A 27,801-nucleotide genomic window follows, 5' to 3' on the forward strand; every position below is an offset into this window, starting at 1 on the left:
GCCAACCTTGGTCTGACATGAAAAGTGGTTGTGCATAGTAAGTGCTCAATAAATATTAGCTGCTATTATCAATGATAATAATAAAGTACCTGGCACATAGTAGGTGTTCAGTAAATGATAGTTCTCTGGTCCCAGGGGGACAGAAATTAGAGGCAGTCAGCAGCCCCTCCCCACCTTAGTCCCAAGGTCCTCCACTTGTACACAGGGATTCAGACCTATGGATCACCAAATCCAAACCCTTCAGTTCCTAGGTAGGGAAACAGGCCTAGAGGAGAAGGACTGGCCCAAAGTAAGAAGCAGTGTCGGCCGGACGCGGTGGCTCACACCTGTAATCCCAATACTTTGGGAGGCCAAGGCGGGCGGATCACAAGTTCAGGAGTTCAAGACCAGCCTGGCCAATATGGTAAAACCCCATCTCTACTAAAAATACAAAAATTAGCCGGGCGTGGTGGTGGCGCCTGTAATCCCAGCTACTCGGGAGGCTGAGGCAGGAGAATTGCTTGGACCTGGGAGGCAGAGGTTGCAGTGAGCCGAGATCACGCCATGCACTCCAGACTGGGCGACAAAGCGAGACTCCATCTCAAAAAAAAAAAAAAAGAAGCAGTCTCTGTCCCTAGAACCTGGGTCTCCTGGGCCAATGCCTCATCCTCATAATAAACTTTCCAGCCTTAGGAGGGAGGTTTTCAGTGCCTAGATTCAGGCAGACATGTTTCCTCCAAAGGACAGCTTTGGAAGGATGGGAGCTCAGGCCTTCTCAGGAGGGCGAGAGGGGTTATTGGGAAGGCCAAGGTTTATCTCTGCAGGAGGAAGTCTCAGCTGCTTGACTTGATGGAATCCCCAAGAGCCTGCTCTCCTGCAGGTCAGGCAGGAAGGGGCAGAGGTTACAGGGGAGGCCTGTCCTGGCCCCTGGTTCCCTGAGTCTTTGCTATCTGTGGGCGTCAGTTGGCACTCAGCCAACAGGCCTCTGGCATTAAGATGACAAGGGCTACTGTGGCCTCTTGGCTTCTCCCTGTTTCTCCCTAGAGACACTCAGCCCCAGCACTGGCCGGATCTCCCTGGCCACCTTCCCTGAAGGCCCCTTTTCCCCTACTTTCACCTCTCAACCCATCCCCACAGCTCAGTGAGACCCTGCACCCTGCACCCTGCACCTTGGATTCATGCCAGGCCTGAGTGACCCATGGCCCATGCCTTTTCTGCTTGGTCCCATTGCCTCACGGGTGCCCCCAAGTTCTGCTTCCTGTCTGTGCCACCGTTAAGCCTCTTTCCTAGTGATGACTCCCGCGACAGCCTCTTTCCGGAGGAGGCGCATTCCTTAAGGGCCTGGTGGGGATGGTGATGACAGGGCCAAAGGACAGCTCCCAAAGCTGGAAAGCCGGCCACTGCGGGGGGGCCTGGAGGTGCTGTCAGCAAGGGAAGCTGCCCGGCCCCTCTTGCTAGCAGCCAACTCAGCCTGAGCACCTGCTCTGCAGGAAATAGAAGGGGACTTTGCTGGAAATCTGCCTTTAATCTTGGCTTCCTGTTTTCTGCCCTGGGGGACTGCCCAGACGGTCTGAGTTTCAAGCTATTTCACACCAGCTTCTCTAAACTGTCATCTCTGTGCAAAGAGGCTGGGGGAGGGGAGGAGGCTGGGTGGAGGGAGGAGCGGCCCTTCCCTTCCCAGGGGACCCCATAAGGGTATAAATGCACATACATGTGCATAAGCTCTGGACTGCTGGAGGCCAACCCAACTTTGCATGGAGCTATCCCATTTGGCGCTTGCATCATCAAAATGCAGCCAGAAGCTTCTCTCTGGTTCCCCACATCCAGGGGTGGGTCTCCAACCTCTCCTCTCTTCTCCATTCCCCTGGGGCAGGCCCAACAGCCAGGCAAGAGTGGCCCAGCCTCAGAGAGCTAGTGCTCAGTTCCCAACACTGCCTTGACTCCGCATTTCACAGGCATCCCAAGCTCATTTTGTCCAAAACCAAACTCCTGAGTGTTCCCCCAGCCTGGCACTCTCCCCAGGTTCTCCCATCTTGCACCATCTCCCCAGGTGCTCCAGCCACACCTGAGGACTGAGGAGTCATGCCTGATTTCTCCTGAGGCCTCACTCCCCACAAACAACCCCTCACGGAGAGCTGCCCTGGGACTTGCCTTTGTCCATTCACTTCTCTATCCCGCTGCTTCCACCAGGGCTAGACCCGTCAGCCCTGGTCCAGGCCATGCAACAGCCTCCTCACTAGGGCTTTGACCTTTGACCTTAACTCTTTTTTCTTTTTTTTCTGGAGTCAGGGTCTCACTCTGTTGCACAGGCTGAAGTTCAGTGGCTCACTGCAGCCTCCATCTTCCCACCCTAAGTGATCCTCCCACCTCAGCCTGGCTGAGATGGGAAGATTGCTAGCTACCAGCACACACCACCATGCCTAGCTAATTAGAAATCTTTTTTTGTAGAGACAGGGTCTTGCTCTGTTGCCCAGGCTGGTCTCAAACTCCTGGCCTCAAGTGATCCTCTTGTCTCAGCTTCCCAAAGTGCTGGGATCACAGGCGAGAGCCACAGGGCCCAGCCGACCTTCACTCTTTATCATATCACTACCCTGCTTATAAACATCTTTCAATGGCTCCCCATTGCTCATATGATAAAACCCAAACTCCTGTAATAAAAATCTCTGGCTCACAACACCCTATAGAATCTGTCCCTTCCTCGAACACCACTCTCCCCTGCTTGCCGGTCTCATCACCTTGGCCTTCTGGCTGTCCCTTGAGCCACTGAGGCTTTCTGTGCCTCAGGGTCTTTCACTATCTTCCTCCCCACCTGCAATACCCTCCCCCACTCCTCCAACACTGGCCTGGGGCGTGGTGGCTATCGCCTGTAATCCCAGCACTTTGGGAGGCCAAGGTGGGTGGATTATTTGAGGTCAGGAGTTTGAGCCCAGCCTGGCCAACATGGTGAAAACCATCTCTACTAAAAATACAAAAATTAGCTGAGCATGGTGGCACACACCTATAGTACCAGCTACGTGGGAGGCTGAGACAGAAGAATGGTTGAATGCCAGAGCGGGAGGTTGCGGTGAGCCGAGATCATGCCACTGCACTCCAGCCTGGGCAACAGAACAAGACTCCGTCTCAAAACAAACAAACAAAAAACAAAAGAAAACAAAACAAAAACTTACTAAGACAGTTGTAGATAAAGGCAGATTTATTAGAAAAAGTAGGAAAATACATTGCAAGAAGGCAGAAGAGAAGCTGACTGCCAGGAAACAAAAGGTTGTTGGAGATTTTATAGAATTAGTGTTATGCTATCTGTTGAGGAGGTTTTTGTGCAGTATCAAACGCCAAGGGTACAGTGAGCTAACTTGCCAAGGGTACAGTGAGCTAACTTGCAGGAGTCTGGTGATAGTTGGGCACAGGAAGATTGTGAATTATTTGCACAGGAGAGCTATATGTCCTAGACATGAAGAAAGGCAGACTCACAGCTTATCTAATTTCTCTTTTTGCTTTCCCTTGCTCCCACCGACCTGATTCCCTTTCCCTAATTAGCACTTCACACCTAGCACTTAGTAGGTGCTCAATAAGCATTTGTTTTTTTGTTTTGTTTTGTTTTGTTTTTTTGAGACAGTCTTGCTCTATCGCCCAAGCTGGAGTGCCGTGGCGTGATCTCGGCTCACTGCAAGCTCCGCCTCCTGGGTTCACACCATTCTTCTGCCTCAGCCTCCCCAGTAGCTGGGACTATAGGCACCCGCCACCACGCCCAGCTAATTTTTTGTATTTTTAGTAGAGACAGGGTTTCACCATGTTAGCCAGGATGGTCTCGATCTCCTGACCTTGTGATCCGCCTGCCTTGGCCTCCCAAAGTGCTGGGATTATAGGTGTGAGCCACGGCGCCCAGCCCAATAATTCCACCAGAGGACAGGTCTGTGGGAGTGGGGCCCTTTATCGATTTGTTTATGGTTTTATCCCCAGTGCCTGGAGTACAGGAAGATTAAAAAATTTATTTCACTTTGCTGAGAAGAGGTGGAGCCAGGATTCAAATGCTGGTCTATTTGACTCCAAAGTTCACAGCTGGGCCACAGCACACCCAGGGGAAAAAGTCAAGTGCATTTGGGGATAAAGAAAGGTTGGTGACAAAACTGGAACAGGGATTAGAGTATTTTCCCCAAATCCCCAGTCTTTTCTTTCCCATTCTGCTAGCTGATTCAGCCAGGGGAGGGGAGATGTCAATTTCTCCCTCCCAGAAGCCTTTGCAGAGCTGCTGAAGTGCTTTCTTTTAGGCTGAGAGGCGGCCCCCCATCCGGCCCCATATTATCATTCCATCTTGACCTCAGAGGAAAGAAAGGGAAACCAGCTCTGCTGAGCACCCTTTCCACTCCCTCACCCCCAGGCCGTTATCTTGCTGAATCTGCACTATCTATCATGAGAGAAGTATATTTTGAGCCTGATCTTACAAAAGAGGAAACAGCTCAGAGACCTTAGGTAACTAGCCCTAAGTCACACAGCTAGTAAGTGGACGGGTTGAAATTTAACTTGGAGACTTGAACCCCAAATTCATCTTTTTTCTGTTACACCACACCTATCTCTGAAACTTACTGGCTGTCTCCTCAAAGGACATCCCTCTCCAAAGGGCTGGCTCCAGCTGGGAAACCGGCCTAAGGGTGCCCTGGGTCAGAGGGCCGACCTGTGGTTTTGGGGGCAACTCCTCCTGGCATCCGAGGCTCTTTAAAACAATCTGCAGCCACACTGTCTCCCAGCTCCGTCTCCCACAGGGCTGTTTGCCCTCTTCTCGCTCCCTCGGGCCTCTTCATGCTTATTTTGTGTTCCAAGACTTTGTCAGCATGCCCCACTTCCTCCCCCCCAACCCCAAGAGTGCCTCTTCCCTCTGTCCATCTAAGCCTGACCCTTGCTTCAGGGTCTAGTCCCTAGAAAGTCCCCCACCTTTACCTCCTCCCTACGCTGGAGTCTCTGGTCTCGCCCTCATCACTGTACCCCCATTCTGTTCCCCGGTCTCACCCTCATCACTGCATCCCCATTCTGTTCCCCCGCCACCCTGCACTCTCCCACCCCTGTCATGCCTGAGCACGCTGTCCTCTCCTGTGGCTCAGAGCAGGTCATCTCCCTGCTTTTCGTTAACAGTGATGTAACAGCCCTTGCTTAACGGAGGGCTCCTCACGTGCCAGCTACTGCATACTAAGCACTTTAAACGTATTAACTCATTTCCTCCCCTCCCCACAAAAACTTAAGAAGTCGGTGCCATTATATATCACCTATTTTACCAAATGGGGAAACTAAAGCACAGAGAGGTTAAGTAACTTGCCCAAGGTCACAGAGCTGCTGACAACTTCTTTATTGCCTCCAGGCTGAACATAAACTCCAAGAAAGTCCCATGAGGCTCTTTGGATCTCTTTTGCCCCTGTTGTTTGCAGGAACCCATCTCCCACCACTCTCCCCCACCCACACTGCAAGCGGCAGCCGCCTGAGCTATATTTAGATCCCAGAAGCCACCAAGCTCCCTCCGCACTCCCCGCCCTTGTGCATGCTGTTCCCTCTGCCTGGTCCCGGCTCTGTGAGGTGTGAGGTCTCCCCGTTAGCCCTAGTTTTCTTTCTGCCTCCTGGGAACCGTGTCCGCCACCTCTCCACTTTGATCAATTATTTCCTTGCCGTTGTCTGTCGGCCTGTCAGCCTACCCCCACCCGATCGAGAACGCCTTGACGGTAGTGAAATGGTCTTGCCAATAGACTCCAGAGCAGGCTCCGCCACGATGTCAGCGCCAGGAAATGTTGGTGAATGAATGAATGAAGGCTTTCTGCTGCGAGTCAGGCCCACTCTCCACAAACAGACCTGAGGAGAGGGGCCCAGGCCCGGCCCCCAGCGCTTCTGCAGCGGGAAAGCTGCGTCCAGAGAAGGCTGGGAGGTTGCTCCCAGGCCGGCTGAGGAGAGACCCTCGGAGCCTTCAACGCAGCCAGGCGGCAAGTGGGGGCAGGGCGTGGGCGCGGACACACCCCCCGCAGTGCCCCCGGCGCCCGGCAGGGGGCGCCGCCCCGCCGGCCCACGCCCCGCCGCGCGCCGGGCAGGCCCCCTCGCGCAGGCGCGCTGCCGCGGGCGGAGGATCCGGGCCGCGCTTCCTCTCGCCAGGCCTGCGAGCTTCCTCCCAGCGGAGCCCTGGGCGAGCCGAGGTTGGCCGCCGCCGCCGAGCCCGCTGCCGCCCTCCCGCTCCTGCCCCACCCGCGCCTTGCCCGGGGGCTTCTGCCGGGGTGGGGTCCGAGCCGGGCGACCGCCCGGCTGCGCCGCCGTCGGGGCCGTAAACCGGCCCGCCGTCCCTCCCGCCCCAGCCAGCCTCTGGCCGCCGGAGCCCGCGGGGCGTGGAGCGCGAGGAGCCCCGCGGCCCCGATCGAGCGTCCGGGGCGGCCCCCGGCAGCCAGCGCGACGTTCCAAAATCGAACCTCAGTGGCGGCGCTCGGAAGCGGAACTCTGCCGGGGCCGCGCCGGCTACATTGTTTCCTCCCCCCGACTCCCTCCCGCCCCCTTCCCCCGCCTTTCTTCCCTCCGCGACCCGGGCCGTGCGTCCGTCCCCCTGCCTCTGCCTGGCGGTCCCTCCTCCCCTCTCCTTGCACCCGTACCTCTTTGTACCGCACCCCCTGGGGACCCCTGCGCCCCTCCCCTCCCCCCTGACCGCATGGACCGTCCCGCAGGCCGCTGATGCCGCCCGCGGCGAGGTGGCCCGGACCGCAGTGCCCCAAGAGAGGTGAGTGCCTGGCCGTCCCGGAGTGTCCCCTGGAGGGAAGAGGGTGGAGGTCGCGCGTCTAGTCTCTGTTGCTGCCACTGTCGCGTCCACTCCCATTCCCTTCTCCCACTTCTCCCTTCTCTCCTTTACTCCCTTGCACGGGTTCGAATTCTCCCAGGAGCCACTGTCAGAACCCAAATTGGAAGGGAGTGCATGAGGGAGGTACTGCCCTGCAGCTCCACGGACTCGTCTTCTCGGGTCATCCCGAGTCCCCGCCTCTGTGGAGCTCAGAGTAGGAGGTGGCTGGAGTCTGGAGGAAGAGGATCCGTATGGGCCAGGTCCCTAGAGAGAGTGCTGGACTCCCCTGCCCTTCCCTGTACAGGGCCTCCCCGCAGGTGCCCTGGCTTGCTTGGTTCTGACCCCTCCCTCATTACCCCACCATGACCCTGCGGGCTGCAAGCAAGCCCAGGGCCCAGCCACCTCGGGTGAGCAGTTAGAAGCCCAGGTCCTAGGACTGAGCCTGTCACCCTTGGCCTCTCAGAAGACCAGGCCTAAGCCAAGGGATCTTTGGGTGGGAAACTGGGCAGGCCTTCCGCCCGGGTGGAGGTAACTGAGCATTAGCACCATGCCCCCACCTTCTGGCACCCTGGGCAGCCCATTCTCCTAGGCTCTTTGTGGCCCAGACCAGGTGTCAGGAAGGGGTGTGTCCAGCCAGCAGATTTTTTGGAGCTTAACTACCAGTTCATTTCCCCGCCCATTTTGTAAACCCGGGAACCGAGGCTCAAAGGGAGAAGTTGCTACCCCAGGCCTCTAGTGGAGTTAGGCTGGCTGTCCTTTCATCCCCAGCTATACAGGGCTGGATGGCTGTGGGTGGAAGGAAACCAGGCAGGCACCTTCACCCACTGGGGACACAGGCCCCCAGCCCGGCCCCAGAGGGACCTTGTTGGTTGAGCACGTGCTTCCCTGCAGAGGGCTGGAGGGAGTGAAAGGGCTTCCGGCTCCAGCTGTGGCTGGGTCGGCTAGCAGGAGATGTGGGGAATGTGTGGTGTATGGTCATCTGTGTGGTGTGGCAGGAAGGTCCGGTCCTGGCCCCGGCTCTGAGTTGAAACAACCTGGTGGTCAGTCCTGACCCAGCGCTCGCCACACCTATGGCCCAGCTGGCACAGGAGCAGCCAAGTTCAGAATATAAATGGGGTCACATGGGAACCGTGGAAGCTCTGTCTCCACTGGCAGCAGGCTACAGACTGGGGACATGGGAGCATTGTGAGAGTGGGGACACCCAGGGGGCCTGTTTCAAGCTCCTAGTACCCTGGCGGTTCCAGTGTCTTTCTTGGTTGTGGCCACAGCAGGAACAGGGCAAGGACAGCAGGGGTGAGGTTGAGGCCTGGCAGGATCCTCTGGCCCAGGAGAGCAGGCAGTGCCCTGGTGGGTGCTGAGCAGTGTCTGGGCTCCCTTGGAGCTGCTGGCAGTTTTGTCCTGCTGGGTCCCTGCTCACAATTTAGGGTTTTTTTGTTTTTTCACTTTTTTTTCTGGCTGTCCTGACATGCACAGTGGAGGGGACCCAGATGTCCTGGGCCTGTGAGACTCCCCTCACATGGCCCCACACCCAGCCCTAACTTCCTTTCCAGCCTGAGGGACTGGGGCTGGAGCCTGACATGGTTAGCTCCCTCCCACCCCAGTCAGCCTTTTTAATTTTTATTTTATTTTATTTTATTTTATTTTTTTACCAACTGGGAGCTGTGAAGGTGTGATCCAGGGTCCCAGGGCCTTTGAAGAAAGGAGTCTGGCTTCTGGCTGGCACGTGTGCAGGGATGTGCTTTTCATTGGTGAGCTTGGTGCCCTCCTCCCTCTCAGAAGCAGCTGCTCTTCTCTCTGCATTGGGTCAGGGGCAAAGAAAAAGCAGAAAATGTTCCCATTCACCACCGCAGGGGGGCCAGACCCCAAAAGGCTGAGCCACACAGAGTGGCCCTCGGCAAGGGTTGGAAATTTCGGGGACAGAATGCAGCTTCCTCCAAACAAGTATAGGTAGGGGTTGAGACCCAGGATCCACAGTGTGACATGGCTGCCCCACAAAGGGGGCAGACCCACCTGGGTGTGGTTCTGGGCTCCATCTTTTGAAGGACTTTAAAACCTTGACAGGTCATCTTCAAAGAGCCAGGGATGTTGACTGAGTCTGGGAAAGAGAAAGTAGGGACAGATTCTCATATGTCTGAGGGACTGTCCCAAATGAGAAAGGCATCCCATGGCAGAAATTGTCCCAGACACGTGGGCCAGAGCTAGGGAGCAGGTGGGTCCCAGGGAAGTGAATCTGAGCTCATTATAGGGAAACTATGAACGTACTCATTTTCTTGATTTAGAAAATAACAAAACAGCGCTACAGGAAATTTAGAAAATGAAACAAAAATCACCCACTATTTCTTCAGCAGGCAGTGACTGTGTTAGCATTTTGGAGTTCACTGCCAGTCTTTTCCCCATCCTTTTCCTTCATTGTCGTTGTCACTGGAGTGTGTGTGCCGTGACACCTTTTTTCATTTAATACTGCGTCTGTGGGCATTTTCTCATGGTGCTACGCGGTCTAAGTAACGTTGCTTCTAAAAAGCTACAGAACATTCTAGGCTGGCCTGCTGCAGCGCCATCACCCATACACTGGAGCGTGTGCATTTTTCCCCTCTGTTGCTGTTGTGGTTGTCGTTACTATGAGTCCCAAAAGCAGCCGGGGTGTTGGAGGGCACAAGCAACTTGGCACCCAACTGAATGTGGGTTCCAGGCCCAGACATGCCACTTAGGCCCAGGGTAGAGGGACCTTAGACAGGTCACTGACCTGCTGAGCCTCGTTTATATAAATAACAGGATGGTAACACCTACTTCAGAGGAAGGTGTAAGGACAGTGTCAACTAACTAACCAAGGGACTCTAAAGTGCCTGGCACAGCCCTTTCTTCACTCCCTCTGTGAGTAGGATTGGCATTGTTGAAGGAGTGCCCACTGCTGGCTGCCTCAACCTGTGGGGAAGGTGCCTGAGCCACGGGCCAATGTTGACTGACCACTCACCTGGCAAAGAGGTGGTCTCCGCCTGAGGAGCCCCTGTGAAACCCCCTGGCCCTGAGGTTCTAGAATACTATGGCCAGTGCCCTTGCCTGCCTTCCCTTCTCCCCATTACCATATGATTGGCTGGCCTAGGACATGGGGCTGGCCCTGGGAAGATGGGCTGCTGGTTAGGGTCCGGGACCTGACTCCACCCATTCCCCTTCCGGTCTCCCAGCATCAGAGCTAAATAGACAAGGCCTCTTCTCTCTCTCTCTCTTTTTTTTTTTTTTTTTTTTTTTAATGTGTGTGTGTGTGTGTGTGTGTGTGTGAGATGGAGTTTTGCTCTTGTTGCCCAGTCTGGAGTGCAATGGCGCGATCTTGGCTCACCACAACCTCCGGCTCAGGGTTTAAGCGATTCTCCTGCCTCAGCCTTCCAAGTTGGGATTAGAGGCATGTGCCATCACGCCTGGCTAATTTTGTATTTTTAGTAGAGATGGGGTTTCTCCGTGTTGGTCAGGCTGGTCTCAAACTCCTGACCTCAGGTGATCCACCCACCTCGGCCTCCTGAAGTGCTGGGATTATAGGCTTGAGCCACTGCGCCTCTTCTGTAAGAGCCTGGCTGCCTCCTGCCTCCCAGCTCTGGCTAGGTCAGCCCAGCTTGGCATTTTCCCAGAGGAAATAGAGGCCTGCTTAGCCTGAGACTTAGACAAGGAACCCAGGCATCCTGAGCCCCAGCCCAAGAACAGCCATGCCAGCCTCATCTTCACACCCTGTTCCAGTAGCCAAGGAAGGGAAAGAAGCTGGGAGATTGAGGGTAGGGGGATTCTGGAGCCTCCCAGAGCTTCCCAGGAGGGAGTTGGACGCATCGGGAAACTCATGTTAGCCTCCCCCTCCTCAGCAGGTGTTTCCCAGGTCTAACCTGAGTGTGTATCACTGTGACACACCTGCTTCCTCTTGTTCTACTTTTGTGGAGACCAGGGTAACTGGGAGTGCCCTCCTACAGCCACCCCGTGGGCAGTAGCAGGACACCAGTCTCTTCCTGGCAACCCTGGGCCTAAGAGACTGTAGCCCCAGATGACCCTAGGGTGGCCCAGGACTAACCTAAGGAAGGAGTCCTCCCCCAGGTGGCCCATTCAGTGCAGAGGTCCCTTGGGCACACGACTTCAGACTCCAGCTGCCAAACTTTGGCCTGTGGAGTATCTCCTCCTCCCTGGTCTTAGTGTAAGGGAAGTGGGCATGACAACTGCCCTCCTGTCCCACAGCTTGGGATGGGATGAGGTCACAGGGTGGGGTCCGCCCCAAGATGCTGGCCTGGCCTGGCTCAGATGAGAGCCCTTTGGGTGTTTCTCAGTTTCCCCCGCCCTTGGTTGGGGACAGGATGGGTGGAGGAGCAGGCCACCCCCAACGCCCAGCAGGGAGCACTGCCTCCCTTCCCCCTCTCCTCTGGGTCCCTTCATCCAAGGGCTGGAAATAGAATCCGCTAAGTAATGATTAAAGTCAAATTCAGACCTAAAAATAAAGAGCTGGTGAAGGAAGAGCTGGTGCTCCCTGCATGGCTGAGGGGAGAAGTGAGCAGGGAGAGGCTGGCTTTGGGTGGCTGAGCCCCTGCTCCTCGGGATCAGAAGTACTCCACCAGTTGGGGGGGTGCTCTTTTATCTGCCATGATGTGGCCCATTAAGTGTAGACGGCACCACTCAGGGCAGACTGGCAGGACCCATTAGAAAAAAAAAATCCCATTTTTCCCATGGGGAAACTGAGGCCCAGAAAGAAGTGGTTTGTCAAGCGACTATTTGAGAGCTCCCCTCAGCAGACCCCCAGGGACTGGAGGGCCCTGTGCAGCCCAGCCTGCCCTTTCTGCCTGCTCAGTTTCTCTTCCTGGTTTTGAGGTGCTAAGATGAAGTCAGCTTCTCATCACACACTAGCTGTGCACACACCCTCCAACCGCAGCTTCCCTCCACCCCTCCTTCTGTGGTCTGGGCCCAGAGTCGAAGGAACAAGTAGAAGAGAGGCTGCTTGGTGCCCCCCTGGCTGTCCTGATCATGGCATGGTTGTAAGCCTCGTGGGCAGGCGAAAACCTGGGCATCATCTGCCCCCCTTGGACCCTGGCCGCTGCTTCTCAGCCCAGCCTGACACCTGGTCCTCATGCAGACTCGCGCATCTATCTATCTGCAGCTTGTGCTGTCCGTGCTGCAGGGAGACAGGAGGGAAGGATGAAGAGCAAACCCTGAGAGCGCCTCTGCTGGCGGGTAGAGGAGACGAGGAGTCAGTGAGGGGAGGCCTGTGGTTCTCACTTCCTGGCAGAGCTGGTAGGAGCTCTGAAGCTGGGGCTCTGCGTGGGCTGGGGCAGCCTGGAGGGCCTCCTGGAGGGGAAGGTCCTGTGAAAGTTGAGAAGTGTTTGAAGAAGAAGCGTGGTAGGAGGAGAGGTCCTTGTTTGGAGCTTCTGCCCTCTCTAGGGCTGCTGGCTCTTTTCTGTGTGTCCCTCGACAGGCTCTTGGCCTCTCTGAGAGGCTGGGGTATGCAGACAAGCAAGAAGTGGGCACAGAAGTACCTCTGCTTCCCAGAGCAGAACAGCCAAGCTCTGGGCAGACCTCCCCTCGGTGCCCCCCACCTGTCCATTTTCAGGGTGTCATCTGTCCTGCACAAGGAAAGGTGGGAAGAAAGGTCCCCTAACCAAGGTTCAGACAACTCTGAGCTCAAGTACCCACACAGCTAGTTCCTCCTCTGTCAGAGATCACCAGTCCTTGCCCTATGGGGTGTTTGAAGGATTAAGTAACTAATGCAGTGCCCCAAACCCGGTTGGGTCAGTCAGCTGTAACTCCCGTGTTCTCATTCTGCAGCCCATCCTGCTGGAGGAGTGTGTTGGTAACACCTCCATCTCCCTTAAGTAGTAGCAAGTCTGTCCTTTGTGTTGATCCCCACAGCTTTACCTTCTGAGCTGTGTGTTCTGCAGATCCTGGTCCTGAAGTGGGGAGACCAGAAATCTGGGGGCCAAAGTTTTAGACAGCTTATGGGCCTCCAGCCGTCAGTCTCCCCACCTAGAATGTGGCCAGGAGACTTCGGGGTGAGGGACAAGAACATGACTTTGAAGGGTCCATTGAAGGCTAGTGCTGAGAGGCTATATGCAAATGCAGGCAAATGAAGATGCAAAGACCACATCCTGTGCTAAGGGGGTGGGGGAGCAGAGGCCTGGGTTAGGGCCCTGGGGAGGCCCAGAGTCCCCATTGCCCAGCGCACGTAGGTAATTAGGCTCCTGAGCGGTAATTAGAAACCTTTCTGGGCCAGGAATGGCAGCCTCAAGCCGCAGCGGTGCCTGGGGAGTAGGCTCCCCATTAGCCTGCTCTAACCCCAGCCCCCACCTCTCCCAAACCACTAGACGGGATTTCCGGTCCCACTGAACCATTGGGGGCAGGGGAAAAAAAGCCAGTGTGTTGCTATAATTTGGTATTTATCCATTAAATCCGCCCTTCTCCTTAGGTCAGGGTGCTGACGGGAGCCCCGGGATGGGGGGTAGGGCAGCGTGCCCTGGAGCCAGAGCAGGCATTCTTCTGTTCCTTCGTGACCGCCCCGGGAGGTGTAGGCATCTCCAAGACCCTGGCGCCCAATTCTGCTGCTGCTCACCCTGAGACACCTGTGCAGTGGGGGTGCTGAGGGACCACCAGCTCAGGCTGCGGGGGTCAGTGGAAGCCCTCCGGCATCCTTCCTTGCCTGATGTGTGGTGGGGAATGTCACAGTGCCTCAGCCTGGTGTCCTCTGCAGAACCAGAGGTGGAGCTGATTTTATTGCTGCCAAACTTGCCCAACTGCTGGTGGGTGCCCCGCCCTCCTCAGGTGCACTGCCCTTTGGAGGGGCGGGCCCAAATCTGAAACTTAATTCTGCCTGTATCTGTACTATGACCTGTAGGCCCTGCTCGGAGGCTCCCTGGGCCCCCATCCTGAACCTTCTTCAGTCTTCATTAACTCGCTCTGTACCACAGTTTGCAGTCTTAATCCTGGTTTACTTCAAGGCGCCCCTCTCTCAGTCACTTTCCCCTAAAATCCTTCTAGCTCCTGTTCCCCTCACCCATCTTCCTGGAAGTCTTCCCGGGTGGCCCCTGTCTCACAATCTATTGAGGCACTGAACATACCAGGCCATGGCTGACCATCCAGTAACCAGGAGGACAGGAGCCAGGTCTGCATTTTGTGGTGGTTCCCAGCATCCAGCCCTGGCTTGTGCACAGAGGAGAGGTGTGTGAGTGGTGACCTTGGGTCCCCAAAGGCAGGACCTCTTGAGTCCTTTCCTTCTCCACCCGGATATCCTGGCCTACCAAGCATGGCTCTGGGCACACAGGAAGGCTTCTAAAACACTGGCTCAAAGAATGAGAAGGCAAGGTGGACCTTGCTGTTGCCTGTTTTGCCTCCAGTGGCTGTCCCCATCCCCCAGAGCATCCAGCTAGGTCCTGTGGCAGCACCAGAATCTCCGGGGGCCATGGCCCTGAGTTCCCCCAGGTCTTTTGTGCACTTCCCTTTTCAGTGGGTATTTTTAGCTGGGCGTAAACAGTTACTGAAGGCTCCCACGCCCCATTAGGCAGCAGAGTTTTGGCAAGGGGGAAGGGCAAGGGAGCCCCTTGACCTCCCCTGGCCCTCAGCACGTGCCTGGCCTTGGGGGTCTACAGCTGCTTCCAGGGTAGGAAAAGGGCAGCCTGGGAGTTTCTGGGCTCCCAGTTCTCCTTTCTCCCCACTCCTTGTCAGCCTGGGCTCACAAGAAAGGCTGCCTGAGGCTGCAGCCACTGACCTCAGCGCTTGGGCACAATGCCAGCCTGTTCCCGGGACCCCAGCACAAGGGCTGCTGGGAGCCGGGTTTAGGGCAGGAAGTCAGAGTGAAGCACTGGTCCTGCCACATCCCAAGCCCCTTGTCCCCTAGCCCTGCGGGAATGGGGTGACAGCTGCTGTCCCTTTGGGGTTAACTATAGTCCTATTGGTTATGAGACCTCGGTGTGGTACAGCCAGCCTGGTGTCCCCTTTTTTTCATTCGTTCATTCATTCATTCATTCAGCACTCATTTACTGAGCAGCCACTTTGGGCCCAGCCCATGCAGACGTGAGTCAGACCCTCACTTTCCCCCTGCAGAGCTCCCAGTCCACCCTAAACCACAGGCCACAACCAGTGAGGTTCTCACTGGAGCACGGGGATGTGTGAGAGGCCTTGGAGGCCTCGGCAGCCAACACAGCTGGGGACCCAAGGAATTCTCCAGAGAGAGGTGATTTACAAAAAGTTTCTTATTTCCAGTTTTAAGGGGGAAGGTAATAGATGCATGTGGCTTTAAAAAAATAATAATAATTTTTTTAAAAGCCCAAAAGGACAAAATAGCAAATGAACAGTAAAAAGTAAGTTTCCCTTGAACTTGATCTCACTTTCCCTTCTCATCCTAGAGGCAACCTCTGTTACCAGTTTCCTCTGTCTTTCCAAAGATAATCGAGGCATATTTGAGTTTAGGGAGGTGTTGTATTAATACCTCTTTAAAAACACAACTTGTAGTATTCCGTAGAGAACCTGCACCTGGCTTTTTTTCACAGCCTTTTATTTTGAGTATTTGAAACCTACCAAAAAGTTGAAGTAATAGTATAATGAATATTCATATATCCTTCATGCAGATTTGCCAGTTCTTAACATTTTGCCACATTTACTCTATCTCTTCTTTTATCTACATAGACATATGTGTGTATGTATTTTTTGCTGATTTGAGTGTTAGTTGTAGGCATTGCATCTTTCACCCTAAGAACTTTAGCGTGTATCTCTTATATAATCACGATGTCATGATCACACTTAAGAAAATTGGCATTAATTCCATATTATCTACTATGTCCATTTCCCCTCTCCCCGAGTGATTTTTATAGCTGTCCCCCCGACCACCCCTTGATATAGAATTCAATTCAAGATCATTTATTGAATCTTGTCATGTTTCTCTAGTGTCCTGTTCAATCTAGAACATTCTCCAGCCCTTTTTTTGTTTTGCTCTTTTATGACATTGACATGAAGAGTCCGGGCCAGTTGTTCTGGATTTGTCTGATTGCTTCTCCCTGGTTGGAGTCAGGTGGAACAGCTCTGGCAGGAACGCCCCCCGGGCAATGCGGAGTCCTCCTCCAGGAGGCACTTAGTGTCCATGCGTCGCCTTGCTGGTGATGCTTCACTGGATCACTTGGTTCCGGGGTTGTCCGCACGTCTCCCTGTAGTGCAGGTGCTCCTTCCTCTTTCCAATTAGTCTGTGGGATGGGACTTGGAAGCTGTGTCTGTTCTGCTCCCCTGGCAACTTTTTCTTCAATGACTTGAGCTGGTGTTTTGCCATTTTCCATACTCTATCATGGGGAGTGTTCAGTATCGGCATCTAGAGATCTCCCCTGGCCCCATCACAGCTAGAGCTATGCTGTCCCCTTTCAGGGGCATCTTGTAATTTATCCACCCAGCCCCCCACTGATGGACATAAAGGCTGTCTCCCCATCATCTCCTGCTACTACAGACAGCACTGCAGGGACTGTCCTGCTGTGTTTTTTTAAGGCATGGGTACTCCAGAAGCAGTTGCTCAGCTGCACCCCCAAGGTTGAGTGGAAGTCCCTCGGTAAAGGAGGAGGAGAGAGTGGGAAGGGAATGGCAAGGCAGGGAGGGAGACGGCACAGGTGTCCTGGCAACAGCAGATGGGAAACAGGTCTGGCTAAGGTACCAGAAGCCAACAAGTCCCAGAAAGGTCAAGTGACTTTCCCAAGGTCACACAGCAAGTTGATGGCAGAGCTGGGTACAGGACTCAGAGCATCTGACACCCAGGACGATGTTCCTGCACTGTTCCATAGAGTAGCCCGACTCTTAAGTTTAAATAACCCCAGGAAGGACCCCCTCTCTGTGCCTGACCCCCGCTGGGTTGTAGAGGCCTAAGTTTGCAGTAGCTCCTCCCACTCTGTGGGACAGCCACTCTGGCTGTCAGCCTCTGACCTGCAGTGGGAGGGTCTCACCTTCTGGAGATGTTTTAAGGAGGGGACCCCAGCCTAGGCACTAGCTGGGAAGCCACTGAGCCATCTTGTCTGCGGCCACTGACGTCAGTGCTTGGGCACAATGCCAGCCTGTTCCCAGGACCCCAGCACAAGGGCTACTGGGAGCCGGGTTTGGGGCAGGAAGTCAGCGTGAAGCACTGGTCCTGCCACATCCCAAGCCCCTTGTCCCCTAGCTCTGTGGGGGTGGGGTGACAGCTGCTATCGCTTTGGGGTTAACTATAGTCCCTTTGGGGTTAACTATAGTCCCATTGGTTATGGGACCTCAGTGTGATGTAGCCAGGCTGGATTCTCCCTTTTGTTTGTTCATTTATTCATTCATTCAGGGGTCTCATGACCCCACCAGAGAGGAGCCGTCCAAGAGAGTTAGCAGCTCCCACTTGCAAGATGTCTGTGGCAAGGCAGGCACTGTTCTGGTGCTGATAGCTCAACTCCAGTCCTCACAGCAGCCCCCAGAGCCAAGGAATATCACCACTCCATTGCACAGATGGGGAAGCTGGGTCCTAGAGTCACAGCCAGCAGAGTAAAGGTGATGAGTTTAGCCCTCTTCCCTGTTTCCAGACCCTCTGAGGCCTTCAGAGCCCAGCTCCTTGAGGCAGCCCACCCCGACCGCTCCTAGGCTTACCCTTCCCTGAGCACCGCCCCTGTGCCCCTCATAGCTGCTTCTGCCTCCTCCCTCCTCCCTCCTCTCCCTTGCCCCTAGGCTAGTGTGGTCCCCATGGCAACTCCTGGGGCCTGTCCGGCAGGGAGGCACCGGGCTATGGGGAGGGCTGGCTCAGCAGCTCAGGAGTTTGACACCTGAGGGGGACAGGATGCTCACTCAAGGTGTGGCCCTAGGGACCCCCGCCTTGCCCCTGTGGGCCTCACTTGGGGTTCTCATCTGCAAAATGGGGATAATAATAGCTTCTCTGTCTCAGAGTTGTTAGAGGATGTGATGAGCCATAACGTGCCAAGGACAGGGCCTGGCACAGAATAAGTGCTCAGAAAACAGGGCCTGTTATTATTTTTATTATAATAATCAAGGCAGTGGGGAGGCGGCGGTGGCAGTAGCTGTAGGCCAGGAAGGGAGTGTTTGCAAACTGACAGCTGGAAGGGTGACTAACAGCGCAGCAGCCTCCGCGCCCCCCTGTGGTGGCAGGGAGTTTGGGGAGGAAGGGGGAGGCATGGGGATGTGGAATGCTAGCAGGGCCCCTATTCAGAAGGACCTAAAGGTTGGGGGCCCAGCCAGCCCTAGTGGGACCCTAATTCAAGCTCTGTCACCCCTAACTAGCTATGTGACTTCAGACAAATTGTTCAACCAGTTGAGCCTCAGTTTCCGCTTCTGTAAAATGGGGGTAAGAGGGTTAGAAGAGCTCACAATCCTCCTTCCCTCCCCGCCACCCCCACCCCCACAGCTTACAGTCCACAGGAGGCAGGGGCAAGGGATGGTTCCTGTACTTAGTGGTGACTGAGTCATGTGGATGGAGGCAGGTTTCAGGCTCATCCTCCTTGGGCCTCAGTGTCCCTGCCTAAACAGCAGGGTTGATGGCCTGGCCTCTGGGGATAGAAAGGGCCCTGTGTTCTGGGAGGAACGGAAGCTCTTTCATCCAGGGGATGGGGCAGGGGCGCACCAGACATTTCCAAGTTCAGGGTTTCATTCCAGCCCCTCCTCAGCCAGCTTGCAGGAGATACCTGTCCTCCCCTTCAGGGTAAGCAAGACTTAGAAGGGTTGAGTCACTCACCCCAAGTCGCACAGTCAACAGAGCCAGGTATTAAGCCCAGGCCTGACTATAGAGCCAGGTGTGCGGCCTGGAAGTGTTGGTTCTCCCTGGCTGTCTCCTCCCCAGCTCCTTCTGCTCTCCACGATCACATGCTCCCCTGCTGAGGCCCCATCGCCCTTAGAGTCAAACCCTGGTTCCTCACATTGGCAGTGGAAGTCCCCCTGCTGCCTGGCAGAGTTTATGCCAGGCCCACTTGAAACCATCCCCTACAGTGTCCCCTGAGCAGCGGTGCTCAGGGTGGACTCTGGAAGTGTGTGGGGTCCTAGAGCCCCAGATGGGCAGGGTCTGCCTCCCCGCTTCCCTCACCATCGGCTTCCACCTGGGCCAGTTTCTCATACTATGCCAGTCCCCTGCCTGACACCTTTGCTCAGACTGCTCCACCAACCTGGGGTGCCTTCCCTGGCCCACCCTCTGCCTGTCTAAGCCCTGCAATCTTCAGGGCTCAGCCCCAGAGCTCCCTCCTCCAGGGAGCCTGTCTGAGCTCTGCAGTCCGTGCCTACTTCACACCCCCAGCACTTTGCACTAAAATGTCTTCTCCCGCGCCACTGCACTCCAGCCTGGGCAACAGAGCAAGACTCCGTCGCAATAATAACAATAATAATAAAATAAAATGTCTCCTTCCACTGGGGTAGGTGGCAATATTTGTGACTGTCAGCCTAGCCCCCAGACCTCGTCCACTGTATCAAAGAGCCCAGCAAAGAGGCTCATGGAGGAGTTTCTCTTCCAACACACTGTGACCACGAAGATGCCACTGGCCCTTTCTCACCCTCAGTTTCCTCACCCGTAGAAAGGAAACAGTAGTTCCAGCCCCTCTGCTTCCTGAGACAGGTCCAAGGGGGCTCTGGGCTGGGATTACAAAGTATGTGTGTGCAGACGGGTGGGTTGCTGCTCTCAGGGAATGGGGTTGGCTAGGGTAGCTTTTTTGGGGAGTCAACTTTATTGAAGTAAAATACGGTTGACCCTTGAACAACACAGGGGTTGAGGGCATCAACCTCCTCCCTGCAGTCAAAAAATCATATATTAACTTTTGACTCCTCAAAAACTTAACTACTAATAGCCTATTGTTGTCAGAAAGCCTTGTAGATAAAGTAGATTGACACTCATTTTGTTTGTTGTATATATTATATACTGTATTCTTACAATAAAGTAAGCTAGTGAAAATAAAATGAGAAAATCATATGGCCGGGTGCAGTGGCTCACACCTGTAATCTCAGCACATTGGGAGGCTGGGGCAGGCGGATCACTTGAGGCCAGGAGTTCAAGACCAGCATGGCCAATATGGTGAAACCCTGCATCTACTAAAAATACAAAAATTGGTCTGCTGTGTTGGCGCACGCCTATGATCCCAGCTACTCAGGTGGTCGAGGCATGAGAATCACTTGAACCTGGGAGGCGGAGGTAGTTGCAGTAAGCCATGAGTCACCCCACCACTGTGTTCCAGCCTGGGCGACAGAGTCTTGCTGTCTCAAAAAAAAAAAAAAAAAAGAAAGAAAGAAAATCATAAGGAAGAGGAAATATATCTACTATTCTTTAAGTCGAAGGGGATCATTATGAAGGTCTTCATCCTTCACATTGAGTAGGCTGAGGAGGAAGAGGAAGAGTTGGTCTTGCCGTCACAGAGGTGGCAGAGGTGGAGGCGGAGGAGGTGGAAAGGAAGGCAGAAAAGGCAGGCACACTCAGTGTAACTTACTGAAAAACATCCAGCCACGTGTGGTGGCGCATGCCTGTAGTAATAGCTACTTAGGAGGCTGAGGCAGGAGGATTGGCTGAACCCAGGGGTTTGAGGCTGCTGTGAGCTATGATCACGTCACTGCACTCCTGCCTGGGCAACAGAGTGAGACCCTTTCTCAAAAAAAAAAAAAAAAAAGAAAAGAAAAAGAAAAAATCCATGTGTAACTGGACCTGCGCAGTTCAGACCCGAGTTGTTCAAGGGTGCACTATACACCAAAAAGTGTGCCGATCGCAAGGGTACAGCTCAGTGAATTGTCACAGAGTGGACCCACTTCATGATTGGGCTCAGACAGTCTGAAAACCAACCCCAGAGGTCCCCTTGCATTCCTTCCAGTCTCCCTGTCCCAAGAGCAGCTATCCTGACAGCATGGATTAGTTTGGCCAGATTTTGAAGTTTATTCAAATGGAATTACATAATATGTACTTTCCTGTGTCTGGCTTCTTGGTTAACATTTCATTTATTTATTTATTCATTCATTTAGAGGCAGGGTCTCACTCTGTCACCCAGGCTGGAGTGCAGTGGTGTGACCTCGGCTCACTGTAGCCTTGACCTCCCCAGGCTCAAGCGATCCTCCCACCTCAGCCTCCTGAGTAGCTGGGAGTACAAGCACGCAGTACCACCCCCGGCTAATTTTTGTATCTTTAGTAGAGACCGGGTTTCGCCATGTTGCCGAGACTGGTCTTGAACTCCTCCTGGGTTTAAGCCATCTGTCTGCCTCAGCTTCCCAAAGTGCTGAGATTACAGGTGTGAGCCACTGTGCCTAGCCATCATTATGTTTTGAAATTTATCGGGATTGGCCAGGCACGGTGACTGGCACCTGTAATCCCAGCATTTTGGGAGGCCGAGGTGGGTGGATCACCTGAGGTCAGGAGTTCGAGACCAGCCTGGCCAACATGGTGAAACCCCATCTCTACTGAAAATACAAAAATTAGCTGGTTGTGGTGGTGCATGCCTGTAATCCCAGCTACTCAGGAGGCTGAAGCAGGAGAATCACTTGAACTCAGGAGGTGGAGGTTGCAATGAGCCGAGATTGTGCTACTGCACTCCAGCCTGGGTGACAGAGCCAGACTCCATCTCAAAAAAAGAAAAGAAAAGAAATTCATCAGTGTTATTTAATGGTTGGAGTTTGTGTTGGAGTTTATTTAATGGTTGGTGTTTACTGCCGTACGTAGTCCCTTTTGTGAATATGCCACTGTTTATCCATTTTCCTCTGGATCGGCATCTGGGCAGCTCCCAGTTTGAGGTTTATTACAAAGCATGCCACTTGTAGCCCTCCTATGCCTGTCTAGGCAGACACATGCCCTGTGTCCTCTCGGTGTGTACCTAGAAGTGGGGTTGGTATATGTTTAGAGATGCTACCTGGGCGGGATTTTGCAGGTGAAGGACCCAAGGACCCACAGAGCATAAGGGACTTTCTCAGATCACATAGCCCCTTCTCAGAGCTGCTCCGGGGCCCCTTTCCCCACAGAACAGTAGCTGGAACCAGGCCTGGGGCTGATGGTCAGGTGTCCATAGTCCCACTAGCCCCCTTTGCTCCTTTCTATCAGTCCTGGAAGGCCCCCTGTGGCCTTAGGGTTGGTGGCTCCCTCTGCCCCTGGGGGTCCTCAGCCCTCATGCTCCTCTACCCAGTACCGTCAGCCTGCCAGGACTGGAGAGAATGGCCCGTGTGTCAAATCCCAGCGCAGGACACTCTTGGCACCTGTTCATGCCCAGTGAGGAGCCAGATCTCAGCAGTTGGGGGGCATTTCTTCACACCCCTCCTCAGTCTTCATGCTCTTCCCCACAGCTCTAATGGTACCAAGTGACAGATTGGCTTTACTGTGACTCGGGGACGCCAGAGCTCCTGAGAAGATGTCAGCAATACAGGTACCACAGGGGTGAGGGTCTGGCACATGCAAGCATTCCCACCAGCCCCAGCGGGGTGCTTAGCAGAGGAGAGAGGATGCAGCTTACATCAACCCACTCCCCTTTTTCCCAGCACTCAGTCAGGTACAGGCCTGGGGAAGTGGGGGAGTCTCAACAGGAAGGGACCCAGGGCTCGTTCTCCGGGCAGAGCACCTCACCCAGGCTCACAGAGGCCAGCTCAGAGGCTGTGACCACGAGGGTGCGCCAGCAGGTGGCTGGAGGGGGCCCAGGCTGCACCCGCCCACGTGTCACCTGCCTTGCAGGCCGCCTGGCCATCCGGTACAGAATGTATTGCCAAGTACAACTTCCACGGCACTGCCGAGCAGGACCTGCCCTTCTGCAAAGGAGACGTGCTCACCATTGTGGCCGTCACCAAGGTAATCAGGTGACGCCCACCCCACCATCCCACTGCTGGGCCTTCCCTCTGCAGGGGGAGGTGGGCCTGAGAGCATGTCTGGGCTGCCCTCTCCCCAGGACCCCAACTGGTACAAAGCCAAAAACAAGGTGGGCCGTGAGGGCATCATCCCAGCCAACTACGTCCAGAAGCGGGAGGGCGTGAAGGCGGGTACCAAACTCAGCCTCATGCCGTGAGTACCACGAGGAGGGGTTGGGGAGGGAAGGGGCCTTGGTCCTCCTGAAGGAGCATCAGGAACAAGCAGGGAGGCCAGAGTGAGGGGCTTGGGTGTTGGGGAGGGCCTCAGGAGGAGGTGCAGGGTGCGGGTGCAGGACCTCACAGAGCAGGGCTGGGGGCAGAGGCAGGAGGGTGGCAAAGAAGGGACAGGGAGCAGAAGAGGAGGGCCTCAAATGCCTGACTGAGCGAGTGCGAGCCACGGGTGCCAAGCAGAGGGAACCCCTTCAGAAAGGGGAGCCAGGGTCAGTACCTTTGGGCCACCATGACCTCCAGCCCTGCTGCTCCCCAGTTGGTTCCACGGCAAGATCACACGGGAGCAGGCTGAGCGGCTTCTGTACCCGCCGGAGACAGGCCTGTTCCTGGTGCGGGAGAGCACCAACTACCCCGGAGACTACACGCTGTGCGTGAGCTGCGACGGCAAGGTGGAGCACTACCGCATCATGTACCATGCCAGCAAGCTCAGCATCGACGAGGAGGTGTACTTTGAGAACCTCATGCAGCTGGTGGAGGTGAGCTGGGGGGTACAGAGCCTTGCTCCCACCCTCACACACCCTAAACCCATCTGGGGCCTTTGCACATAGCCCTGGCTTCTAGCTCCAGCCCCACTGCTTCTGCGTGGTGACCAGCCATGTGGGGCAACTTCTGTGAGCCCTTGTTTCCTCACACCTTGGTGGAGCAGCTGCTGTGTGCCAGGACTCACCTCTGACCCCACAGTGCCACCATGAGGAGGGGAGCCTTATCCTCATTTTATAGACCAGGAGTTGAAGGTTCAGAGCAGTTAGGGGACCCACCTGAGGTCCCACAGATATAATTTGGTGCCAGGACTAGAATCTGAGTCTGTCTGATCCCAGAGCTAACTTTCCTCCAGCCACTCACAGACCTGCAATGCCCAGAAGCGTGTGCAGAAACATGAGCCATGCGCCTTGATCGCCAGGGCCCCTGAGGCTCTCGCACCTGCACGGACATGCCCACGGGTCCCTGCAGCTTCCCAGGCCAGCTCTGCCAGCCCTGGCCAGGCCACACCTGGCATCCGGTAGCCACAGGAAGCCTCCCGTGTCCCTCTGTATTCACTCTCATCTCCCTCCCCTACTGGCCTGGCTTGGCCTGTGGCAGGTGAGGGTGGGGTCCTGGGCACTCCTGGCTAGAGGCTGCTTTCAGGACTGAGCCATGGGTTGCCCTCTGCATCACATACCCATGGGGCCCAGAGTGGTAGCAGCAGCTGAGTGTCCAGCAACCGCATGTAGGGTGGCATGGGAAATGGGCCATACGTCATAATCTGGGACTTCCCTAACCCCTGCCCTACCAGAAATGGGGAGCCCTCCCCACTCAGTGACTCCAGGCTAGGCGGGGCTGGCCTCTGCCGCCCTCTGGTGGTCAGGCCTGGACGGTGCATATGGGGCACCTTGGGCTGTCTCTGAGCACCCTGCCCCCCACACCCTGCAGCACTACACCTCAGACGCAGATGGACTCTGTACGCGCCTCATTAAACCAAAGGTCATGGAGGGCACAGTGGCGGCCCAGGATGAGTTCTACCGCAGTGAGTGCACCCCACCCCAGACCTCTTGCCCACCCACCTCCTCCCACGCAGGCTTCCTGGCACTGCCCCCATCCAGGAACCTCCAGAGAACCCCACTGCCTGATAGTCCAGTCAGCCTTTGTCATCCCAGCCATGTCCCTAGTGGCCTCCAGGCCCTCACTGGCCCCTCCCCACAGGCGGCTGGGCCCTGAACATGAAGGAGCTGAAGCTGCTGCAGACCATCGGGAAGGGGGAGTTCGGAGGTGAGCTGGGCCGGGCCGCCTGGGGGGGTTCTGAGGGACTCCGAACTTGGGAACAAGACCACCTCTCTGCCCCCAGACGTGATGCTGGGCGATTACCGAGGGAACAAAGTCGCTGTCAAGTGCATTAAGAACGACGCCACTGCCCAGGCCTTCCTGGCTGAAGCCTCAGTCATGACGTGAGTGGGGGCGGGGTAGGGGGGAGGTTGGCCTAGGTTAGGAGTGAGGCACCAGCTTCCCCTTTCTGACCACTCTCGTCCTGCCCCAGGCAACTGCGGCATAGCAACCTGGTGCAGCTCCTGGGCGTGATCGTGGAGGAGAAGGGTGGGCTCTACATCGTCACTGAGTACATGGCCAAGGTGGGCACCTGCCGAGACCCGGCACTCAGGCTTTCCAACTGCCCCGAAACCCCCTCTGTGCTCTAGGGCCCCTGCTCCCTCAGTCCCCCGACCCCAAGTGAGCTTTTAGGTCACCAGGGCTGGGCTTTTGTCCTGGTTTACCGTTCATTGACTGTAACATTGGACAAATCATGTCACCTCCAAGCCTCAGCATCACATCTGGGAAATGGAGATAATAACAACTTATCTCAGAGATTTGTGAGAGTCAAGGGATAAGGCATGAATAACACAGAGCAGTGTCCGGCACGGATGTCCTGGCCCCTCCCCACTCCTTCCCTGTCTCACACCTCCCTGGAGTGTCAACACCCACCTGGCCCCAGCGTGCTGTGTGAGAGGGCTGCAGGGCACGTCTGACCTCGGCCTGGTCTGTCCTTCCTGCCCCCAGGGGAGCCTCGTGGACTACCTGCGGTCTCGGGGTCGGTCAGTGCTGGGCGGAGACTGTCTCCTCAAGTTCTCGCTGTGAGTGAAGCAGCCTCTTGGATGGGTAGGGTTCGAGGGGTACCCTGCCCTGCTATGGGAGCCCCAGTCTGAGGGGACATGTGGCTGGCCTACCCCCAGAGATGTCTGCGAGGCCATGGAATACCTGGAGGGCAACAATTTCGTGCATCGAGACCTGGCTGCCCGCAATGTGCTGGTGTCTGAGGACAACGTGGCCAAGGTCAGCGACTTTGGTCTCACCAAGGAGGCGTCCAGCACCCAGGACACGGGCAAGCTGCCAGTCAAGTGGACAGCCCCTGAGGCCCTGAGAGAGAAGGTGGGGCTGGCCTCCCCTGGGGCCTACAGAGGTGGGCAGGAGTCCTGGGTCACTCCCCACCCCTGGAGTCCCAGGATCTGACGCTGCTTCTTCCATCCACATGGCAGAAATTCTCCACTAAGTCTGACGTGTGGAGTTTCGGAATCCTTCTCTGGGAAATCTACTCCTTTGGGCGAGTGCCTTATCCAAGAATTGTGAGTATGGGTACTGGGATCAGGGTGGCTCTTGGAGCACCGGAGGGGTTGGCAGGGGCGTGAGCCTCCTTGGGCCCCGCCTCCCCAGTCAAGGCCTAGAAGCCTCAGGCCTGCCCTGGGGAGCTCACAGGCCACTCTCCGGGCCTGGGTCTGCGGCAAAGCTGATGCGCATCCCTGAGAGGCTGCTGGGTAGATGTCCTCTCTGAGGCCAGGCCCTGGACTGACTCCTGCCTCCCCCTGGCCACAGCCCCTGAAGGACGTCGTCCCTCGGGTGGAGAAGGGCTACAAGATGGATGCCCCCGACGGCTGCCCGCCCGCAGTCTATGAGGTCATGAAGAACTGCTGGCACCTGGACGCCGCCATGCGGCCCTCCTTCCTACAGCTCCGAGAGCAGCTTGAGCACATCAAAACCCACGAGCTGCACCTGTGACGGCTGGCCTCCGCCTGGGTCATGGGCCTGTGGGGACTGAACCTGGAAGATCATGGACCTGGTGCCCCTGCTCACTGGGCCCGAGCCTGAACTGAGCCCCAGCGGGCTGGCGGGCCTTTTTCCTGCGTCCCAGCCTGCACCCCTCCGGCCCCGTCTCTCTTGGACCCACCTGTGGGGCCTGGGGAGCCCACTGAGGGGCCAGGGAGGAAGGAGGCCACGGAGCGGGAGGCAGCGCCCCACCACGTCGGGCTTCCCTGGCCTCCCGCCACTCGCCTTCTTAGAGTTTTATTCCTTTCCTTTTTTGAGATTTTTTTTCCGTGTGTTTATTTTTTATTATTTTTCAAGATAAGGAGAAAGAAAGTACCCAGCAAATGGGCATTTTACAAGAAGTACGAATCTTATTTTTCCTGTCCTGCCCGTGAGGGTGGGGGGGACCGGGCCCCTCTCTAGGGACCCCTCGCCCCAGCCTCATTCCCCATTCCGTGTCCCATGTCCCGTGTCTCCTCGGTCGCCCCGTGTTTGCGCTTGACCATGTTGCACTGTTTGCATGCGCCCGAGGCAGACGTCTGTCAGGGGCTTGGATTTCGTGTGCCGCTGCCACCCGCCCACCCGCCTTGTGAGATGGAATCGTAATAAACCACGCCATGAGGACACCGCCGCCCGCCTCGGCGCTTCCTCCACCGAGCCTGCCTGTCCTGCCCGGTCGTCCCTCCCATGCCATCTTGTCCATCCCCCTGTGTCTGTGAGTGGGGCTGGGTGGGGAGCATGGCTGGGAGATGTAGCCGCCGCTTTGTGTCAGCTGCACGAGTGAGTGTCCTTGTGTCTGCCCTCGGGGAAGTGTTCACTAGTTGCCCTGCTGCCGCCAGGCCCAGCTCCAGGGCCCCACCTACAGGATGCTGCCTGGGGGTTCCAGCTGCCTCCCCTGCTGTTTTCAAGCCTGCAGCACAAGGAGGGCTACAGCTAGGGATGGGAGGGAGCCCAGGCTTGCACAGATGGGAACGGGGTTCTAGTCAAGCCCCCTGTGCAAGAGAGAGAAAAAGCAATGGTGGGCCCGGTGGGCTTCCTCTGGCAGGAGGAGAAGTGTCTCATGCCTGAGAAGATGCTGACCCGGAGGGGAACGGGAAAGCTCCTGGTGTTTCTCCAGTTTCACCCACGATGTCACAGCTTTGCCCTGTCCCCACCCCTGCCATGTGCCAGGCCTTAGGTCATACCAGACTTGGCAGGGGCTGAGGATGCAGGGCAGAGGGGAGATCCTGGCACCTTCCAGTCAGGGGGAGTCCCTCCCCACCCCACCTTGTCGGGGAACATATAGAGAATGTGGACCAGCCATGAGATTTTCTCCCCTCACTCAGGTTGTCCAGGGGCAGTGGTCAGTACAGAACCTCTGAAGGTGTGAGGCTTCATGTATTCCCTGAGGCAGGCAGGTGGGGTGTTCCCCTGTCCTGTTGTGGCCCCGACCCTTCCTCTACCAGCCAACAGGACCTGAAATC

General features: G+C 55.8%; 1 protein-coding gene across 3 annotated transcripts; it reads left to right on the top strand.

Moving 5' to 3' along the window:
• Window positions 1-5,470: 5,470 nt before the first annotated feature.
• Window positions 5,471-26,995, top strand: CSK (C-terminal Src kinase). Of its 3 annotated transcripts, none has more exons than XM_063794204.1 (14): window positions 5,471-5,936; window positions 6,660-6,712; window positions 22,010-22,089; window positions 22,392-22,505; window positions 22,603-22,715; window positions 23,049-23,268; window positions 24,203-24,296; window positions 24,473-24,538; window positions 24,615-24,714; window positions 24,804-24,894; window positions 25,319-25,392; window positions 25,492-25,687; window positions 25,795-25,881; window positions 26,129-26,995. In XM_063794204.1, the coding sequence occupies exons 3-14, from the start codon at window positions 22,075-22,077 to the stop codon at window positions 26,309-26,311; spliced, it is 1,353 nt and encodes a 450-aa protein (XP_063650274.1). In that variant the 5' UTR covers window positions 5,471-5,936; window positions 6,660-6,712; window positions 22,010-22,074; the 3' UTR covers window positions 26,312-26,995. The 3 variants fall into 3 exon arrangements, with proteins under 3 accessions (XP_063650274.1, XP_016782687.1, XP_063650273.1); XM_016927198.3 differs by lacking the exon at window positions 5,471-5,936 and adding an exon at window positions 6,011-6,143; XM_063794203.1 differs by lacking the exon at window positions 5,471-5,936 and having other exon boundaries at window positions 6,707-8,517.
• The last annotated feature ends 806 nt before the right edge of the window (window positions 26,996-27,801 follow it).

This window comes from Pan troglodytes, chromosome 16 (assembly GCF_028858775.2).
Source record: "Pan troglodytes isolate AG18354 chromosome 16, NHGRI_mPanTro3-v2.0_pri, whole genome shotgun sequence".
Lineage (NCBI taxonomy): Eukaryota > Metazoa > Chordata > Mammalia > Primates > Hominidae > Pan > Pan troglodytes.

Bases quoted from the DNA above. Each gene is read 5' to 3' on its own strand.
- CSK (XM_063794204.1), top strand. The intron at 24,895-25,318 runs GTGGGCACCTGC...TCCTGCCCCCAG, and splicing joins TCACTGAGTACATGGCCAAG to GGGAGCCTCGTGGACTACCT. The intron at 25,688-25,794 runs GTGGGGCTGGCC...TCCACATGGCAG, and splicing joins CTGAGGCCCTGAGAGAGAAG to AAATTCTCCACTAAGTCTGA.